This window comes from Poromitra crassiceps, assembly GCF_964638095.1.
Source record: "Poromitra crassiceps genome assembly, chromosome: 1".
Classification (NCBI taxonomy): Eukaryota; Metazoa; Chordata; class Actinopteri; order Beryciformes; family Melamphaidae; genus Poromitra; species Poromitra crassiceps.
The window spans coordinates 107,706,539-107,728,353 of record NC_139623.1 but is presented as its reverse complement, the minus strand read 5'-3'; the positions used below and the strand labels follow the sequence as shown (position 1 = coordinate 107,728,353).

General features: G+C 42.6%; 2 protein-coding genes across 2 annotated transcripts; one reads left to right on the top strand and one right to left on the bottom strand.

Annotated features, from left to right (window-relative positions):
* Positions 1 to 725: 725 nt before the first annotated feature.
* tap1 (transporter 1, ATP-binding cassette, sub-family B (MDR/TAP)) lies at positions 726 to 13,445 on the bottom strand. The gene is made up of 13 exons (XM_083646961.1): positions 13,116 to 13,445; positions 12,234 to 12,570; positions 10,796 to 10,991; positions 10,210 to 10,324; positions 9,252 to 9,382; positions 8,485 to 8,690; positions 6,175 to 6,372; positions 5,738 to 5,866; positions 5,349 to 5,534; positions 4,477 to 4,650; positions 2,704 to 2,863; positions 1,630 to 1,766; positions 726 to 1,544 (listed from the first exon to the last, which is right to left on the bottom strand). The coding sequence occupies exons 2-13, from the start codon at positions 12,552 to 12,554 to the stop codon at positions 1,320 to 1,322; spliced, it is 2,178 nt and encodes a 725-aa protein (XP_083503087.1). The 5' UTR covers positions 12,555 to 12,570; positions 13,116 to 13,445; the 3' UTR covers positions 726 to 1,319.
* Positions 13,446 to 14,587: 1,142 nt separating this feature from the next.
* LOC310774130 (uncharacterized protein) lies at positions 14,588 to 20,994 on the top strand. Its single transcript, XM_083634201.1, has 4 exons — positions 14,588 to 14,703; positions 15,032 to 15,139; positions 17,563 to 18,207; positions 19,223 to 20,994. Exons 1-4 carry the CDS (start codon positions 14,658 to 14,660, stop codon positions 20,128 to 20,130), a joined length of 1,707 nt encoding a protein of 568 aa, XP_083490327.1. The 5' UTR covers positions 14,588 to 14,657; the 3' UTR covers positions 20,131 to 20,994.
* The last annotated feature ends 821 nt before the right edge of the window (positions 20,995 to 21,815 follow it).

The window sequence follows — 21,815 nt, the reverse complement described above, 5'->3', positions numbered from 1 at the left end:
CTGGGCGACTGGCGGCCCCACATGCGGCCCCCGAGCGCTCCCTGTGTGGCCCACACTGGAATTGCAAAACAAAACAAAACAAAACAAAACAAAAAATTGGGCCACTTACTGATACTTATGCTTAAATTAACCCACTCATATTCTGGTTTATTTCAAGAAAAACATTTTGGCTAGTGGAAATTCTAATTTGCTGGTAACTTCTAGCAGCCATATTGGCAGGTGGTCAAAAAAGTTAATTTCAAGCCCTGCAGGGAGAGCAAGTGGTGACATAGGAGTGAGTGAGAAAAGGATAAAATATTGGTGTTTAACACTGAATAATGACATCACAACTGTTAATTTAAAATGAGTTATTCCTCTAAACCTGACTTCAAATGCCCAAAATTTTTCCGTGCCGACACCATTCGGCCCCCTCCACCCTCAGCAAAATCTGGCCCTCTGGTAGCGAGGACATTTTTTCGTGGTCCTCTCCTTTCTATCATCAAAGTTCTTGAGTGACAATATTTGTTCGTCCCCCGGCAACAATCTGGGTTTCTCATGTGGCCTCCCATGAAAAATAATTGCCCACCCCTGCATTAGAGGATGTCATCTTGGGCTTTGGGAAACACTGATCAACATTTTTTCACCATTTTCTGACATTTTATAGACCAAACAACTAATCGATTAATCGAGAAAATAATCGACAGATTAATCGATAATGAAAATAAACGTTAGTTGCAGCCCTAATGGAGTGATTCAAAGCAAACTGTTTATTGTCACAACCTCTCAGGTGTATCATCATGACAGCAGGTCGTGTGTGTGTGTGTGTGTGTGTGTGTGTGTGTAACAGAACAATAGTTGCCTTCTGTTGGTCAATATTTACACAAGTAAGGAAATGCAGATTATAACAGGAAAATGTAAAGTTATAGTAATACAATCAAATTAACAAATTAACAATGCAAAAAAAAAACATTTTGGACATAGAACCTATCGATCTACAATATTGCAAACAATCGAGCGCCTAAAGTCTAGCTGATTCAGTCTTGCTTAACCGAAGTATATCTGCAAAGTGTATGAAGCAATAAAATGTCTGAAATGTAATAAAAAAATATAATGTATAATAATAATAATAATAATAATAATCGGTTAAGCTGACTAAGGATGAATCTTCTCATTCACACATGGTGGGGGTGAAGTGCTGTACAGGGAAGGAAGAGCACTTCTTCACCACTTTTTGTACCTAAAATTTCCCAGCCGGTTTGGAATTCAAACCAGCAACCCTCCAGCCACGCCCTGCCCCTCTGACCTTCTGGCCACCCCCAAGGGAATTGTGGTGGGAGTGTTCAGTGTGCGTCTTTCCTGCCCTGAAATCCTAGATTCTGCTTTTTCACCAGTTCGGCATAAAACCCGCCTTTGTTTAGCAGCTCCTCATGACCTCCCTCTTCCTCGACCATCCCATCCTTCAGGAAGATGATGCGATCGGCCTTCTCCACAGCCCTCAACGATATCAGCAGCACGGAGCACTTGTTGCTATCATCTTTTAAAGCTTCACGGAGCTGTTGGTGGACCTGTTGGGAGGAAGAAAAATCCAGAAAAACGAGCAAAACATGAACAGTACATACAGTAGTAATAAGCAACTGGCAGTTTCCTTACCTGAAATTCAGTCTCTAGGTCCAAGTCACTGGTGGCATTGTCCAGTATCAAGATTTTAGGCCGTCTTATTAAAGCTCTGGCAATGGCAATGCGCTGCTTCTGGCCTCCTGACACCTGCCCGCCCTTCTCCCCCGCATCTATACAACAAAATAACAGTGTTCATGTACAGCCTTAGAAAAGTGCAACATTAAGTGTCTGGTGCCTAATGCGATGGCTCATGTCATGGCATGTGTCAATACTTGATAGTGAAAGAGTTCAACCAATTCCCAAAAGGAACTGAAAAACAGTGTGTGTGGTCGGATTGTTCTTCATACAGTTCTAGCTGAGCTGACGTGCTCTTCAAACCAAATTAACTCATCTGCTGTTTCTCTTTAAAGAAAAGAGAGGCATCTAATATGAGAGCACTGAATCTGCTGTCAGGACAAATACAATTGTTATCTGTCTCCCCTGTCGATGGCAATTTTGACCGTCTACTCTCCTCCAAGACTGAGGTTTGTCAAATCACAGACAAACTTAATTGCTCGTTCATTCATTGCTGTCAGTACGTGACATCCAAACAGCATACTACTGCATGGTGCAAGCGCAATACTTGCTCAAGCAGATATCACGTCAGACTGAGAACTGATCAGCCATGTAGTTGGTGCCACATTTTTTTATTAAAACGCACATTAACAAATGTAGGTGATTTGTTTTGTCAATTGGGACTACAGTAGCGGTTCAATTATTATTTTTATCAATGTATCATCGGTCAGTGTGTGTATGCTTGACCCGGTCCCAGACAGGCCTGACTGAGTAACAAGAAATTCTGCTTCAGATCTGGTATACTAAACTAAACCAGGGGTTCAACAAAATGTCTCAATGCCAAACAGATGATTACGGGACCTCATTTGTTAAGATTTTGACCTACAGAGTAGAATGCAATCTGAGAAGACTTTTGTTAATAGATATGACTCAATAGGGGCAGTGAACATAAGAGTCATCTTTATACATTCTCTTACACATTTATAGCCTTATACATCTCTGCTAACTTCTAATGAGTGAACTAAAAGTGAAAAGTGTGTTTGTGGGCCACACCTGTTTCATATCCTTTAGAGAGTTCCCCAATGAATTTGTGGGCACTGGCCTGCTTGGCAGCTCTATACATCTGCTCGTCGGAGGCGTCCTCGTAGCCGTACTTGATGTTCTCCCTCACAGAGCGAGCAAACAGCACGCAGTCCTGGCTCACCACCGAGATCTAACAGCAAGAAGGAAAAAAGAGGACAAATCAGTGGTTGTTTAACTGTCATACTTGCACATATGTAACCTGCTCTATCAAAATCAGTCACATTGACCCTGAAACACATTTTGAGTTTTACACACTGTTGGAGGATAATGTAAGCTTTCTGCTGATGTCAAAATGATCTTTGTGCTGAGGGAGATGCACCCCTTTACAGTATGTCTTGACTTTCCAAACTATGTTTTTGAGGAAAAAATGGCCTCAAAGTATGAGAAATTAAGCTAGTTCTGCTTGTCACCCTACATTTACGAGTGTCAAAACTATATTTAGCATTCAAATTTCACAATAATCTATACAGAATGAAAACCAAGGCTTTATTTTACTAAATTCTGGTGAAAGAAAAAATAAAATCACAAATGGGTCAGTTTTACACGCAACTGATTTTGTCAGAGCAGGTCACATATTTCATGACTGATAACTAGGGGTGTCACGATACACTCAGTTCACGATACGATACGTATCACGATACTGGGTTCACGATAACGATACGATACGATACGATTTTAACAATATTTTTTTAAACTTGAATAATGACAATATATGACTGGAAAAGTAGTATTTTATTTGAAATGCACAAATACAAAACATGCTGTTGTGGGAAATTGTTATTACAATAACAACTAGAAAAAACATGAGATTGGAGATAAGGCTTATCTTGAAATAGAATGAGTTACACCGTCACTTAGATTTACTTTGAACTAAAAGGTTTCTCAGCAGTATAAATTCTCATTATGCATCTTCAGTTTTTCTTCAAACTCAAACAACAAGACTTTTCTTAGTCTATTTTTTATGCTTCAGTTTTTCCTGTCAAGTAAACAGTTTTGCCAGAAACTCAATTGAATGGTTTCTCTCCTGTATAACTTCTCATGTGTCTCTTCAGAGACTTGTTCAACTGAACTACTTTCCACACATTGAACTTCAACAAACAAAGACGTTTCTTAGTCTATTTTTGAAAAAAAAAAAAAAAAAAAAAAAAAAAAAAATTTTGCGATATGAGATTTCATCTCAACGATACATATCGTGACGTTTTACTATCGCGAAATTTCGTGGGACGATATATTGTGACACCCCTACTGATAACCTTAACTTTTCTCTCTTTAAACACACACTTGACATTTAGGTATTTAGTTTGAGCTCTTAGGCAGAATGGCTAACGCTTGGTTCACAGTCACACCATAGACTTCTAAGAAGCAGCGCTGAAGCAGCGCTGCTTCAGTGGCTCCCCCGCTTTCATTGACTTCTTGCAACTTGCAACTTGCATTGATTTCATGCCTGGCTGCTCCCGTGCAGCATGCTGCACACTTAAAAAATAGAAACAGAAGCTGAAACTATCGCCGCAGCCCGCATGCAGCGTAGCTTCAGCGTGGCATGGCATGCGGCTGGTGTGATCGGTCTCGCCTGTTAACAAGTGGCGCTGAAATGAAACTGCCTCCGCACTGCGTAGCTTCAGCGTAGCTTTGGTGTATGGTGTGTTCGGGCTGTAAGACATTCATTCTATGCTAAATAAATGCCTAAAATATCAAATGCAAAATGTAAATCTGTGTAGCATATTGCTGATGTTCTCCAGCCACCTTGCCACAGAGGTACTGGTCCTTGTAGCTCTGCAGCGGCTCTCCATCCAGCAGGATCTCTCCTGCTTGGGGCTGGTAAAACCTCTCCAACAGCTTGACACAGGTGGTCTTCCCCGAGGCGTTAGCCCCCACCAGGGCAGTGATCTGGCCTGGCTTCATCTCCAGAGACAGGCCCTGGTGTGGGGAGAGCGAGGGGGGGGGGTTTAGGGAGTCATAGATCACCATAGTAACCAGAATCATGTTAATTACATGATTACAGTGTATATATATATATATATATATATATATATATTACAAGTATAGACGGTTTTCACGGAATTCTGTTGCTATAGGGAACAGTTTGAGACCTAGCTTATTTCCTGTCAGCTATTGTATTAGCAAACACTGCAACAGGAAGTAAGCTAGGAGCAATTTAGAATGTTTATGTTGTCAAGTTAAAACAGTCTAGTAGCAACACAGGAACTTGACTTAATGACAAACGAACGGTAGGTAGGTACTAGGTAGATAGTTATAGATAGCTAGAGAGACAGACAGACAGACAGACAGACAGACAGATAGATGACTGACAGACAGACAGACAGACAGACAGACAGATGACAGACAGACAGACAGACAGACAGACAGACAGACAGACAGACAGATAGATAGATGACAGACAGACAGACAGACAGACAGACAGACAGACAGACATACAGACAGACAGACAGACAGACAGACAGACAGACAGACAGACAGACAGACAGACAGATATAGATAGATAGATAGATAGATAGATAGATAGATAGATAGATAGATAGATAGATAGATAGATAGATAGATAGATAGATAGATAGATAGATAGATAGATAGATAGCGCAATGAATCCAACATGCCTTGAGCACATTGTCTTTGTTGCCAGGATAGGCAAATTTGACATTTTTGAACTGAATGCGTCCCTCAAGAGTTTCAGGTGCCAAAGAGCCCTCTGGGGGTAATTGAGGCTTTCGATCCAAATATTCAAAGATCTTCTCAGAGGCACCAATGGCCTTCTTCACCTCCGGGTAATAACGCATCACAGCCTGGAAGAGAAGTGGTAGTGAAAATGGAGCACAATTAGGCATTATTTTTTATTTGACAGAACACTAAATTCTCCTTTAGCAAAATGACAATCAGTCGCTGGCAGGGGCATAGTGAGACAGCCACTGATGTACTAAATAGGTTCACATACAGTGCAACATTTTCCCTTCTAGCTCAATTCGTTCATCTTCATCTTGGGCCTCACCTCAACAGCGGAGGTGAACTGCAGCTCATAGAGGACCAAGGACACCAGGTCTCCACTGCTCACTGCCCCACTGGTCACCAGGGTCCCTCCATAGTATAGAATACAGACCTTCAGGGCCAGAGTGGTCATCTAGGAGGACATAAACAAACAGTCTTTAGCCTGTTTAGTCAATGCCACTCACAAACTATGTATTTACATTCAAGAAATTGGTTTACCGGATGGATTAAATAATAATTTGCAAATAACTATTGGAACTTGTTTTAGAGACCTTTTGAACTATAGATGGGTGGGGTTGCAACGAAATCCAGAAAGGAAGGTATTTGACAGTCAATTGACTGTACTTGCTTTGATTGACAGCTGATTTGTCCTGTTACAGTTAAAACCCGCCCATCTGCTACTCAGAGCCGTTTTAAGGGCCCGGGTCAGCCATGACTCACGCTGTTGGTGCAGGTGGAAGCTGCGTAGGCTGCTGCTTCCATTTTATTCAGGCTGTAGGTGTCGTCCAGCCGCTGCCTGTAGCGCTCCGTCTCACCGTCCTCATTGGCAAAGCTCCTCACCGTCTTCATGCAGGAGAAGGTCTCTGTGGCCACTTGGTTGGCTTTAGCCAGTGACGCTTGAACCTTTGCTGAAATAGTCTGGATAAAACAGATACAAATGATTGACAGATTAAGTTATAGTTACCGTAAGTTAGTTAAGTTTCATAATTACGCTGAAAAGTGGGGCGCCACCTTACTCAAAATGCAAAATGTCTTGTGGTTGCATAGCATTCTGGTCTATCAATAATAATAATAATAATAATAATAATAATAATAATAATAATAATAATAATAATAATAATAATAATAATAATAATAATAATACGTGGCATTTATATAGCGCTTTTCTAGAACTCAAACTCGCTTAACACTATACACTAAGGGGCGGCGTTAGTGAGACAACAGAGGACAAGCATAACAGACAGAAGGATGGCTGGGGGCATTAGCTAAGAGAAGGCAATGGAGAAGAGGTGGGTCTTGAGGCGGGATTGAAAGACTGTGAGGGACTCAGATGTCTTGGGCCTGGGAGCTGCCCTGGAGAAGGCTCTGTCCCCGAAATGCGGAAGTTGGACTTGGGGGTGGAGAGAAGGCCGGCTGAGGTGGACCTGAGGAGCGGGACTGTTGGTAGATGGAGAGGAGGTCGGTGAGATGGGGGGGGGGGGCAGTTGGTGAAGGGCTTTGTAAGTGATGACAAGGAGTAGTTGATCCGGAAGGAGACGGGAAGCCAGTGAAGTTCTTTTAAGACTGGGCTGATGTGGTGCCAAGATTTGGTATGAGTGAGAAGTCAGCAGCTGCGTTCTGGACCAGTTGGAGTCTGTTGATGAGGCTTGCATTGATGCCGTGGAGGAGTGAGTTGCAGTAGTCGAGACGGGAGGAGATGAAGGCATGGATGAGTCTTTCAGCAGAGGGGCTACAAGGCTACTGTCAGTGGGGAAATTGGTCTCTGTGGGCTCTATCTTCCCAAAAGCGCTAATTTAGCGTTTGGGGGTGGACACAAGCGCATGCCTGTGATAATTGTACTGGGCATTGGCTGCCACAAGCCAAAGCAGGCGTTTCAGCGCTAAAATGTGGTGATAGATGGCATTATGCTATCGTCAGCAGCGCGCAATTACTTTGCGCTAAGAGCTTTGAAAAGGACCTCTTACGCGCTAAATACCTCTCTGCGCTGGGTTGCGCACCATAATCTCCGTGCAGCGCAGCGCAGTGCAAGTAAAATCCCTTTTGGATATGTCATTACACACAGCCTTGCCATGCCAGGATATCAAATTATGCTGCTATAATTGGGTATTAGCAGATAATTCAGTGAGGCAATCAACTATAACTCACTGAGAAACTTTTATCACATCGCAAAGAGGGAATTGAGAAAACTTGTTGGACAATGGACATAGGCTACCACAGACGATCTGTCAATAAGCTCTCTCTGTCCTCGCACGAGTGAGAACACTCTATTACGCATGGAGAGTACAGCATATTGCATGCCTCGCGCAAACAGTCATTGCAAAACGGGAATCTGATTGGTTTTGATTGACATAATGCCCAGCCTTGCCTGGCCACACCCGTGAATAATTCTGGTAGTTAAGACCGCCCAAATGCCGTTTGCGCAGGCATTTTGGTGCGCAGATGATTTTGGCACTAATTTGCGCTTGCGTGGCATGAACGTTTACGCACCCCGCCGAGAATTGCATCCCCAACATATTTCGGGGCTGTTTTAACTTAGAAATCAGGGAGGTCACGTCTACCAGACAATTATATCACTTTTAAACAGTTACATTTCTGTATAAATCATTACAAGTATGCTCCCGTGAGGTGGGGATGCTTTTTTTTTGCTGCTGGGCGGGGGAGCAAAACTCGGCAGAACACCTGGCGGACGGCGCAAGGCGGAATGCTATCTTCCCTGCCTCAAGGCAGGCGCAAATAGGTGTGCAAGCGCTATTAGGGGATAGCACCTGTCGGAAGATAGGGCCCTGTATCTTCTAAGGTGGACTGACACCAAAACCTGATTCTGATTCTGAAAAAGATGCAGCTGCGCTGGAAATATCTTGATATGACGCCACATGGTCCGTGTTTGGTCAGTTACCCACAGGTCTAAGGGAAATATACACCAAACATCAAAATAGGTCCAGAAATGAAAGGCACGTCATCAATCCCCGCCACCATCCACCCCCCCCCCCCCACACACACACACACACACACACCCTACCTCATCCTTACCTGGTGGAAGTATCCAGTCACCTTTGGTATGACCCAGATGATCGGCAGTCCCATGCAAGTGAGCAGAGAGATCTTCCACGACTGGCTCACCATGAAGTAAAAGAGGAAGCCAAGCCGGGCAGTGTACCACATCACAAGACTGAGCTTCTCGCTTAGTGCCTCGCTCATCTCGTTGGTGTCCGTGGTAATGCGGGACACCATTTCACCTAGCATCATGAAACGTGTGTTAGCCTCATCAAAGGACATGGGATTAAACGATGCACTCAGCATGTACATGAAAAATCCTACATTCTTTTTGACAGATTTAGCAGAAATATGATATCTATTAGAAGAAATCAGAAAATTAAGTACAAATTACACATAAATTACACAAACGAAATAGAATTCTGCAGGTAAACCTAGACTCTTTAATGTTCTACACTCTTTCATATTCCATATAAAGATCATATGTTAGTGGTTCTCAACATGGGTTCCGGGGACCACCAGGGGTCCCCAGCAAATCAATGAATTGTTAAACTTCACCATAATTTAATTGACAATAAGTTAAAACAATTGCAGAATGTAGAAGAATTACTAGTTTGGTCATATTTTCACTGTTATCTCTCTACCTACAATACAGTTAGTCATGGAATTCTGGACACATTCTGAGATTTGGGACTGAGACACAAAATGCCATTAAATTGTTGTCCGTGGCCCCAATGTGGATCAAATTAGGGGTCCTTCCTTGATATGAAAAGGGTTGAGAATGACTGATGCAGGGGACTGACCTGTGGGAGTGGAGTCAAAGAAAGCAATGTCCTGTTTGAGCACAGCCTGGAACACCAGGCCCTGCACTGAGTTGTGTATGCGGCTCATGGTAGTGTTGTACATGAGGTCACAGAAAAACTCAAACACAGCACTGAAGAGACCGAGGGAGGAGAGGGAGAGAGCAGGCATTACAGTCTAGACTCTAGAGTACCCAAAATACCACTACTACTATTAAGGGCAGTTTATAGTACAGCCATTTCTGATGCTCGCCACCGACCATGATCATATTCTATCATCAATGTCCATTGTGGACATCGATGATAGAATATGACCATCAGAAATCACTGTACTATAAACTGCCCTTTACTGATAATACTATTTAAAATTATAATAATATCTTTCATAATTGCTACTATAAAATAATAAAGTTATGATAAAGATATGTAAAGATCTAGACCAAATCATAATTTAAAATCCTTCAAAAGTATAAGCACAATTGAGGTGTGCAGTTTTTGTACTCCTTAATATTGGTTGCTAATCATTAGGATTCAAACGACATTGGAAAGCCACTGCCATTCATGTTTTTGTTTTTTTGGTTATTTTTTGTGTGAAGCTACCGATAACTGATATGTTACGTTAGCTGGTCTTCTACTGTGTGACTATAGTTACGTTAGCTGGTCTTCTACTGTGTGACTATAGTTACGTTAGCTGGTCTTCTACTGTGTGACTATAGTTACGTTAGCTGGTCTTCTACTGTGTGACTATAGTTACGTTAGCTGGTCTTCTACTGTGTGACTATAGTTACGTTAGCTGGTCTTCTACTGTGTGACTATAGTTACGTTAGCTGGTCTTCTACTGTGTGACTATAGTTACGTTAGCTGGTATTCTACTGTGTGACTATAGTTACGTTAGCTGGTCTTCTACTGTGTGACTATAGTTACGTTACCTGGTCTTCTACTGTGTGCCTAGTTACGTTACCTGGCGATGGTCAGTATGGTCATGACCTTGATGGCATTGCCAAATGCATCAGGCATTTCTTCATTTGTGATCCAGTCAGACACGCGACCGGTGTACTGAGGAAACGCCATCTCACCTGAGGTCACAATTCACACATTATAACTAAATAGATCTTTGGAGAAGCAGCATGGCCTTGAAAAATGGCTGTAATAAACTTCTCTTACATTTTGAAATTAGGTCCCAATAGAATATGGAAATCTGATTGGCTGTTGACCACTGATGACAGAGAAAATTTGGACACAGCTTTACATTTGCGGGTCATCGGCCACCAACAATCAATCAGATTGTAGGGCCTCCTTGTTCCTACCGATGTGATTTAATTTTATTCATGAGCAATGACTGGATGAGAAGTTGATTGCAGCCATTCAAAGTTCCCCAGCTACTTATATCTGAAAGACTACAAGAATAAGAATGTTTCTATCTATCTATCAATAACAAGGCAGTGAAAAACATGATTTGACAATCCAAAACCTTGCAGCCACACAAGAGAGCTGAATAACCTGTAGCATCTCCTCTGTTAAAGGCAGGTGATGCCCCGCCCACGTACCGTAAGAGGAGAGAACCACGAGAAAGAACACAGCAACAAAGCGGCCGCTGTAGGGCTGCATGTATCCCTTCAGTCTCTTCAGGGAGGCTCCAGTGTTCTCTGCGGGTTCCTCGGACGTCTTCCTCCTCATCAAATGAGGTGAGATGTAGCTCCAGTAGAGCCAGGCCACCATTGTCACGATATAACTCTGTAACAGCTGCATGGCAAGTGACAGGTTTCACACAAAATGCCAGGATATATCCAGAACAAAATGAAATACAATAATACAGATGATTCTAAACAAATGTTAGGATGTGGAAGGCAAATACCTTACTTTCCCCCCAAGATTAATTGTATTGTATGTTCACTCATTTATAAAATGTTTAAAGTTTAAACAACACTTCTTACAAACTCTTCAGATAAGTTTGGTTTCAGTTTCAATCTTGTTCCTATACACATCCATCTTAACAATAGTATATGTCTAATAATAGTAATAGTCTTGTGTCTAGTCTAAATGGGGTCACATCCTGCTATATTCACATGCTACCAGTTATATCTGAAAAACAAATTAGCTATTTTGGAAATGTCATCAAATCCAAAACCGGCTGATTCAGTTGGACAATCAGACAAAATTTTGCTACCAAAGTTATGATGCAATGATTCAACTTTAACCCTCAACATGGTGGACGCTTTGTGTCTGCTAATAGTAAGAAAACACTTACCGGTATATACACACATGCACCTTTTTGTTTGCAGTTAGCCAGGTAACCATCATATCTAACATTTGTTTAAAATATTAAGGACGTTCGTGTTTGTTCATTTGTCTATATGTTTTGACAAAATAGCACATGAATGTAACACTGTTTAGCAGCTGATTGGAAGTCATGGACGGCAGTCCCACCAACATGTGAACACACAATAAAACCATGCTCCAGGACCCAAAATGCTTAATGGGTAGGGATGCACGATATTGGATATTTTCGCAGATCTTAGATATTTTCAGACTCTTTTGGACGATTTCCGATGCCGATACAGATATGTCCACACATTTTTTCCACCTAATTTCTCTCCTGTAGTGGAACACATTATTATGCCTATACTCTTATCGTGATGGCCCACTGCCAAATGCAAACAGAAATACAATGCTTTTCAAAATGTCAAGCATCACGCATTTGGGCATAATTAAAGTGTAATTTTATGGGCCTGTGATATTGGCAGAAATGTTTGTTTCGGGCCGATGCCGATATTTAATTTGAAAGGCTTTATCAGCCGATATCACCGTGATCCCTAATCATGGGTGTCTTTCTATTAGATCGCTTCATGACACGTCACGAGCACTAGGACCGAGAGATGAGAGGTGTCTGGAGATGTGCCACCTACCATTTTACCAGTGGGATGTAAATAATTGTGGATTACCCTTGATTTCAAACACAGCAACAACAAACCAAACACGACCCACCCTCAGCCATGAGTGCCAGCCCCACAGCTCCTCCACAGTGGGCTGACCCAGCGCCCACAGAAGGCTGGTGTACACTGGGAAGTGGAAGCAAAGGACCCCCAGCGTCTGGAGCCCCCCCAAGCTGCTCATCCACGGCAGGCTCCCGCGGTAGCTGGAGGTGAGGAAGAAGAGGAGGCCGGCCCTGGCCAGCCCCCCGGCCCACAAGGTGACGAAGGGCCGGGAGAGGAGGAGAGACGAGTGTTGGGCCAGGCATATGGCGTTCACCACACACACATCCAGGCAGACGAAGAGCAAGGGACTGAAGTAGCTCATTTTCTGCATCACTCACAGCTTCTTTCTGCAAGTACAAGGACAGTGAGGGCAGGGTCATACTAGTGTGTTACAGGTAGCCTACACACGCACGCGCACGCACGCACACACGCGCGCGCGCACACACACACACACACACACACACACACACACACACACACACACTCAGGTATGAGACCGAGACCATCAAAATGTGGTCTTGAGACCGGTCTCGAGACCAAGATCGGTCTCAAGTACTCCAACACTAGCCAAAACTAAATACCCTGTGGAAATACCCATCACTGCCATTTTAATATAGTTACTTTCAGTTCAGTCCTACCTGCTGAACTACTCGACACAGACACTTTCATTTTCACACTAGCTGTCTAACATATTTTGTTGTAAGGAAACTAGCAGCCCTAAGCACTACAAAACACACCAAATTTAAGTAAACAAGTAGCGTTACTACAAATTACAGTAAGACTCTAACCGTTTTATTAGCCAAGTGTTTGCCAGCTAACTTAGCAAGTTAGCAACTGACATTTGGCAGACACAACACAACACAACCGTTACAGCAGTTCAAATCCAACTTACTTTTCCGTTCGGACCCTTTCCAACCAAGGTTGCTTTGGCAGATGTTTGCGATTCGTCTCAAACTTTTAAACCACTCAAATCTATTGCCAGACGAATTCAAATGTCGTCAGACGTCTGTGCAATTGTCTTCGCTGTCAGACTGAAACCGAAAGTGACATTTATAATGCCTTACGTGGGAAAGTCCCAGAGTCCTATGCCATAACGGACGGCGTCCCGCGTCGAGGGTTAAAACAACAGATTGTTTTCAGCATCATTTAGTCAAAGTCCTGCTCCACCTGCTCTCACTTTGAAAGCGAAATCTATAATGTATAAAGGCGAACATGGCGTGAAGAAAACATGAAGCTGGGCAGATCAGCAGCTGTCTACATCCACAATCATGTCCAGTCCAGCAGCGACACCATGTGGCGAAGAGCTGGGACTGCAAAGTGATTATATCCTGAAACAATCCAATCCAATCCTGTCCAATCCAGTCCAATCAATCAATCAATCAATCAATCAATCAATCAATCAATCAATCAATCAATCAATCAATCAATCAATCAATCAATCAATCAATCAATGTATCTATCTATCTATCTATCTATCTATCTATCTATCTATCTATCTATCTATCTATCTATCTATCTAATCTATCTATCTATCTATCTATCTATTTATGGACATTGTACATGGGGATTTAGTCTATTAAAGCCATTATAGTAAATATAAAATAATTTGAAACACCCTCCCCCGTTCATGGACACAAAAGACAACAAGATGTGGCGATTTGCAAGACCATTTTGACTTCCTTATAGTTTCCTTCCTTTTCCGAAAGTTATCCTCTCATGTTAGAGGGATGACATCAGCAAATCAAATATTACTGGGTAATGGCTTTAATAGACTAAATCCCCATGTACAATTATCTAATATTAGGCATATCACTATCTAAGCAACCACGATGCAAACACCACCAAATTATCATATATATATATATCTATATATATATATATATGAGAATATATATATATATATATATATATATATATATATATATATATATATATATATATATATATATATATATATATATATATATATATATATATATATATATATATATATATATAGTGGAATGGAAGGCCTTCAATTTGCTGTTTATGTAGATGGTATTCTTTAAAAAAATGAATTGAGCATTTTCAGTCAGGTTTTGTAGGCTACTTTTTTCTTCTTCTTTTTTTAAATATCACAAAACATATTCTGAATATCTGAAATGCATTAGCATGGTATTCGTATTATATGTTTTATTTTTTACCTTATTTGCTGAATGGGCTGGGAATGTTTTTTCCCCTCCTCCTACCCTGGAACCTAATGCGCATGCTCCGACATGGCAGCTGCCAGGGGGAAGCAGCTCTAAAATATTAGTCAGAATGTAAAGAGAAGTGAAGCGCTGACTGACAGATGCTGGCAGCTTTCTCTCTGTCTCTCTGATCATGAAGTAACAAAGCGGCAGGCAGCCAGCGGGGGGGAACCTCCGGACTTGCTTTGTGAGAAGCCTCGATCTGGATGGAACCGACGGGTCTACGAGACGTTTTCAAATGTATAACATTGTGTAAGCATTTGCGCCAGCCGAAAATATTTTGGTGGCTTTACATTCGTGTATATGTAAGAATTTATAGGAATTGTCACGAAGAACAGCTAAATATCTATTCTAACATAAGACTGTTTTTGACATGCTAATTAGGCCTGCAACGCCTACCTTTAGTTCTACGCATAATAACATCTGGATTTGGACACTTGGCGTATTGTTGTAAGAAAAAAATCACACAAATTGAGGGTGTGTGAATGAATAGACAAGCTGGCCAGTCATTGAATAGGAATGAATCTACATCATTATCTTCCTTCATGCAATAGGCTAAAAAGAACCTCCTCTCTTTTAGCCTTTGCAGCAATGGAGGATATTGGTCTCCTTCCAAAACCTACCAATGACCCCCCTGTGCACAGACCGACAGTCACTGAGGCGTTAGGACTCCACCACGTCCAGCCAGGTTGGTATCAAATTCAAATTCTGTGTATTTCAGTCAACACAATAACTGATAGGCTTGGGAAGTAGCCTAACTGATTACATGTAATCAGGTTACTGTAAGCAGGATACATAAAAAAGGTAACTGTAATCCATTACACTTACAGTTACAGGGGGGGGGGACTATGTAATCAAGATTAGTTACATTTAGTAAAAAAAAAGTTACTAGCTGGATTAAAATTTAAAATAAATGTATTGTATATTCTATTTAGGCTATTGTATATTGAGTATTTATCCAAGTGGTGGTGCACTGTAAATATTAACTCTTCTTATTGTCTACTTTATGTTGTCATATGGTGAAAAACAACTCAAACTAAAACCGTTGGAGAAAAAACACACTTGGCTCTTAAAAAAGGACAAGTGCACCGACCCACAAAATTAATGACTAGAGTAATCGGTGCACTGTAATCCGACGATGGAAATATTATTATTGTTATTGTATTCTTATTAATGAGAAACAGGTGACACTAGATAGATTGGCTGAAAGCCTGCTGTAACCAACACATAACGTCTGAAATGAGTTTTACAAAGCTGGTTTTTTGGAAATATGCCCTCCTGAGGAGCATGCCAGCGGACTCCAGTAGTCAAATACAGGAAATGTGTTCAAAAGTAATCCAAAAGTAACGAAAAGTAATCAGTTACATTACTTTTATATTGTGATACTTGATTATTACGTTACTGATTCAAAGTTTTAACAGGTAATTACTAGTAAATTAGTCTGGCTGGCCAGCCTCCCCTCCCTACTGTGAGAGGAGTCTGGCTGCACAGAAACAGGCAACTGGGATAAGCCCTCCCCTGCTCTACAGCTGCTCCCCATTGGAGCGACTGTTTCAGTGGCTGCCGGATGTCTGCTCCCGGCTTATTACAAGTTATGTCATTGGCTCCGACCATGTTAATCAGAGCGGCTTCCGCTCCCTCCTCCCTGTGTGTCGCTGTAAATAGTGCCCTGCCGCCTCAGTGAAAACAACAATGCTAACTAGCTAGCAAGCTAACGGCAGAAACCTACACACTAGCTCATTGCTACACGCTGAAAACGGCAAGTTGGATTGTTGGAAACTATTTTACAAGGGCACTGCCGCTAAGCGCAGCCCATCGCAATCCCACTATGGAGACCTGCGGCGCCAGACTCCTCTCACGGTAGGGAGGGGAGGCTGGCCAGTGAGACTACTAGTAAATATATCGAATTACATTTTTAAAGTAACCTTCCCAACCCTGATAACTCACAATAACAACTGACAACAAGGTCATGTTCTGTCTTTCCAGAACACATAGATGGACCTTCCAAAAAAAGGTCTCACTCAGTTATTGCAGAGCCACAGATGATTCCCCAGTGTCCACCACAGAACCCAGTGCCCCTGGGTGCTGAGACCAGTAAGTAGGGCTAATAATGTGGTGAAGTCCTGTATCCTTAGCCTGGGTAAACCCAGCCTCCACATGACCTTCTTGTACTATCCGTCACAAAGAGGAAGAAACTTACGCTACAGACATTAGTCTGTTACGTCACGCTGAAGGCTGGGTTCACCCAGGCTATTGCATCCTAGCTATCCGCAGGCTGGGTTCACCCAGGCTACTGTATCCTAGCTATCCGCAGTCAATATAAAAACAGTTTTGGGTTGTCCCGGTGGCTCACCTGGTAGCACGCGTACCACAAAGGCTAGTCCTTCGTGCGGCTGACCCGGGTTTGAATCCAACCCGTGGTCCTTTGCCGGATGTCATCCCCTCTCTCTCTCCCCACCTCTCCTGTCTGCCCACTGTCCTATCCAATAAAGGTAAAAAATAATCTTAAAAATTGATTATTTTGTGGTTAGATTCTGTTTTAATTATGCTTTGAAACGGTACCGTACACGTTTAATTAAGACTATTCTGATTATATGAAAATGTCACTGTTCCAATGCCAGTTCATATTCTGGTGAATGTGATTGTAGTCACACCGAGATTGCTTGTAGTTCTTAATTTTCTGTAACCCCTACATATTTCTGCCTTATGTCTTCCACATTTTATCATAAAGTGATTTTTTTTAATGTAAGATTTAACTGACATTACCACATACATTTCAAGATCATTAAACAAACTTTGTTCTATCAATTTTAGTCCATAGTGTACAGTATGGTGGCACTCAGTTTCCCCCCTGGGGGATTAATAAAGTATTTTGTATCGTATCGTATCGTAGATCCACTCAACAAATTCTCTCAACATTCAGCCCAAAGTCACATCCATCATGTTTGGGATTCCTGTAAAGTGTTGGGTAGTAGAACTAGGAATGACATTATTTATTATTTCTCAAACAATTCCTGACATTAATGGAATCACAGTTTGAAGCTTGCTGAAGAGCAATACTTTGATCTGAAACACAGTAATGATTCCAGCTCTATTTTGTTTTTTTTACAGCACACCTTAATGCAGCTGCCAAAAATGGGAACAGTGCTTTGGAGAAGTCCACGCCTGCCAGGAAGAAATCCAGGGCCAGAGTGGGAGAACCATCAAAATGGAAGCAAAACAAGCAGAAACAGCTGAGGATGGAGGGGAAAGAATACATAAGCAAAAGAAAAAAAGATGGTCAGAGTGTGAAAAAACAACCAAGGACAATCGGACCAAGATGCACCTCAAACGCATGCAAAAAGGCTTCAAACCGGTTTTGTAATGAGATAAACGACGAAGCCAGGAAGAGAGTATTTGATGAGTTCTGGCAGCACATGAACTGGGCTCAGAGAAAATTGTATGTAGCGGGCCTAGTTGACCGTGACCCGGTGGAACGATCCCGAGCGGTCGGATCGCAGTCGAGAAGATCAGTTTCACTTCGTTATCATCTGAAGGTGGACGGCAAGAGGAAACAAGTGTGTAAAAACATGTTCCTCTCCACTCTGGGAGTAGGAGAGTGGTCCGTGCTCAACTGGGCGCAAAAAGCACTGACAGAACAGAGTGAATCAAACGAAAATAAGATGGAAACACAGCAGGCGATCCCACAGTGCAACTGCCTCCAACAGAACCCTGCTCCTTCTGCAGTCAGTAATACCGGGGAAATAGCCCAGGGGGGTAAGTCATTTTAGCAGGAGAGATAGAGCAGAGATAGAGTGAAGCAATGTTAGAACTACATACAGTAGAAACATACTGTAAGTTGACAAGTAAGACCCAAAACCAAAACGTTTCCATCCAAATGGATGTTCGTCAAGTCAATTTACAATTACAAGCACCTGTTCATTAATCCTGTCCTTGGGCAAGACACTTAACCCTCCTTGCCTCGTATGATTGGTATGATTGGTATGAATGTAAGACATGAATGGTATGATTGGTATGATTGGTATGAATGTAGACATGAATGATGGTGGTTCGGAGGGGCCGTTGAGCGCCAATGTGTGGCTGCCACGCTTCTGAACCACCGGTATGAATGGTGTGAACGAATAATGATTCTGTGTAAGCGCTTTGAGCCTTGGAAAGGCGCTATATAAATCCAATCATTATTATTATTATTATATATATATATATGTATATATATAGCAAAAGCATGACAAAATGCACATTATATTAGAAAATTATATCCATATGTTTTCAAGGATACTTGATGTCATAATCAGGTGACAGTGTCACATGTCACATGTATTTCCCACCAATATACACACAGCTCATTGGCTGTTTTTCTCATTTGATTGTAATCACCTGTTAACTGATTACAATCACCTGTTATTGTCTTACCAAGATGGTTGTGTGATGATACTATGAATAGGATGAATGAACACGTGCTTGTAATTGTAAATTGACCTGACAAACATCCATCTTGGATCGCAATGTTGTTATGAATTCAACTGAGTTGAATGGTACATTGAGTTCTACTTCTCAACTGATGTTTGGCAGAATCGGCACTTAACCCAGCACCCACTATTGATGTGCGTATATAGTTAGTTTGTTTTGATGTTAGAACTAAAACCATAATTTTCATTTTTTCTCTCCTTAGTTGCTAGTTCAGATATTAGCAAAGCTTTTTAACTTGCGTAGTGTACCGCAACCACAATAATGGTTCATGAACGTTAATGGTGTTGACCTCTTTTTGCAGAACTAGTTGGTGCGACTGACAAAGACAAAAGCACAGCTCCAGAGCCAGAAGTGCTCTCCAGAAAGAAAGGGAGGGTTGCCAAGCCACTGACATGGAAGCAAAACCGACAGAAGCAACTGAGGATGGAGGGCAAACCGTACGTCAGTAAACGGAAAAAAGACGGCGTGACCATAACTAAAGAGGAGAGGGCAATGGGGCCGAGATGCTCGTCCTATGCTTGCAAAAGGGCGTCCAACCGCTTCTGTGCTGACGTCAGTGAGGAAATGAGGAAAGAACTGTTCGATGCATTCTGGCAGCGCATGAACTGGGGTCAGAGAAAGGTCCATGTGGTCGGACTGGTTGACCGCGACCCGGTGGAGAGGACCCGAGCACCGTGGACTCAGTCGAGGAGATCGGTCTCGCTGCGCTATCATTTGATCATCACCGGCGAGAGGAAGCAAGTGTGCAAAAAGATGTTCCTCTCGACTTTAGGGATCGGAGAGTGGTCCGTACTTAACTGGGCACAGCCGGAACAGGCAGAGAGCAACACTAAGAAAGGGTCGCCGAGGAAGTCCCGCAAGGCTTTGGAGCATTCAGTCCTGAAGGAGTTCCTGGAGAGTTTACCCAAGGTGCCCTATTACTGCGGGACGTCCATCTCCAAGCTGTACCTGGAGCCAGTGTTCTCCAACATGTCGGAGGTGTACAGGCAGTACAACAACCACTGCTTAGAGAAGCAGACCACCGCGCTCTCTCGCCAGGTGTTCTGCGCCGTGTTCAAAAAGATGGATTTGGGATTGTGCGATCCCAAGAAGGATCAAGGTTGCTCCTATAATGCGACCGGAAACTTGTTCAATGACCTTTGGGAAGAATACTGTTTGGAACGCGAAGGTGCGGGGGGGCGACTTCCGGAGAAAGTCGGTCACCAATAGAGAGGGATTAAAGGATAAGTTCACTCAAAAATGAAAATCAGTCATTATCTACTCACCCCCATGCCGACGGAAGGATGGGTGAAGTTTTTTAGTCCACAAAACATGAATGGAATTTCACAGCAAAACCCTGTTGCAGCTGTGGCGGGGCGGCTGTAGCTCAGGAGGTAGAGCGGGTCGTCCACTTAATCGCTTTGGATAAAAGAGGTCGGTGGTTCGATTCCCGGCTCCTCCAGTCTGCATGTCGAAGTGTCCTTGGGCAAGACACTGAACCCCAAATTGCTCCCGTTGATATGCCAGCACCCTGCGTGGTAGCTGCCGCCATCGGTGTGTGAATGGGTGAATGTAACTACTGACTGTAAAGCGCTTTGGATAAAAGCGCTATATAAATGCAGGCCATTTACCATTTACCATTTACAGGCCATGCAGCTTTCTCCTAAAACAATTGAAGAGAATGGTGACCAACTTTCATACGTGGAGAGAGAGAAAAAAAGGTGCCATACTCCCCATCTGGCATGAGCCAAGTCTCAGGACTGTTTCGTGGCCTAAAAAAACTTCACCTGTCCTTCCATCGGCATGAGGGTGAGTAGATAATGACCGATTTTTCATTTTTGGGTGAACTTATCGTTTAAGGAAATCTACCTATGGAGTTAACTGTGTATACCCTTGTTCTTTACAACATGATCATATACACATCGCCCTCTGTGTGGGGCATCATGGCAAGTTTGGAGTCCAAGACTGAATGACATCTTGATTAATAAGACTAAATCCTGTTTAGAATGGATTGTAACCAAAATCCACTGCTGACAGGCTCACAAGATCTGAAACAATCCAGTGGTCTTTACATAACTGAGTGGGTGTCGTAGTTATGTGGAATGATTTATGTGCTATTGTGTGTAAGACGTTCATCTTGTTTTTTTTGTAACGGAAAAGGCTATGTTGTTCCTTCAAATTTTAAATTCTCTTGAGACTCAACCACCATTATCAGTTCATCAATAAAAGGAAAAACATGTCTGTGTTAAACTTGCACTAAAACACGTTCATCTTATTCCGACATTTATGAACTATTTGGAATTTTAATAAATGTCACGTGAAAGGTTAAGATTCAAACCGCGCGTCCGGTCACGTCCCGCTGCGTTGGAACATTTTTCTTTTTTCATTTACAAAAGTTGAATTCAAACAAAACACAGTAACAAGCACAAATACACACATGTTCACATGCACACGCACGCACGCATGCACGCACGCACACACACACACACACACACAGACACACACATACACACACACACACACACACACACACACAGACGCTCATCGCCCTCCTATTCTTCTCCACACAGTGGCAGGAAGTTGTCCAGATATCCGCAGGGCCTCTGAAAAAGAGCGAGAGCCAACATTGGACTGGGAGGTTGTATTGGAAGGTGGTGGGGCTGTGGGGCTCTGGCTGTTCTCACGCTTTCATTGCAACAGTATAGCTAGTCTAGTCCACAGAACTTACAGACGGGCAACGGGGTGATTTGATGCAAGCGGTCGCCCAGGTTCTGGAGGTGGAAGAGAAGCAGGTCCAGTGGGAGCGAACGGCCGGACCGGACTGCTGATCCTGCTGGGGGGGGGGAGGAAAGGAAAAGAGCTGCTGTTTGGGGACCCGAGCGACCCGAAGATGTTGGTTCTGAGGACATTTGTTC

Coding starts and splice junctions, on each gene's coding strand:
- tap1 (XM_083646961.1), bottom strand. CDS start 12,554: ATGCAGAAAATGAGCTACTTCAGTCCCTTGCTCTTCGTCTGCCTGGAT. Junction 10,992..12,233: donor GCTGGCACTCATGGCTGAGG/GTGGGTCGTGTT, acceptor CTTGCCATGCAG/CTGTTACAGAGTTATATCGT. Junction 4,651..5,348: donor ACAAAGACAATGTGCTCAAG/GCATGTTGGATT, acceptor TCCCCACACCAG/GGCCTGTCTCTGGAGATGAA.
- LOC310774130 (XM_083634201.1), top strand. CDS start 14,658: ATGGAACCGACGGGTCTACGAGACGTTTTCAAATGTATAACATTGT. Junction 14,704..15,031: donor TTTCAAATGTATAACATTGT/GTAAGCATTTGC, acceptor CCTCTCTTTTAG/CCTTTGCAGCAATGGAGGAT. Junction 18,208..19,222: donor CGGGGAAATAGCCCAGGGGG/GTAAGTCATTTT, acceptor CTCTTTTTGCAG/AACTAGTTGGTGCGACTGAC.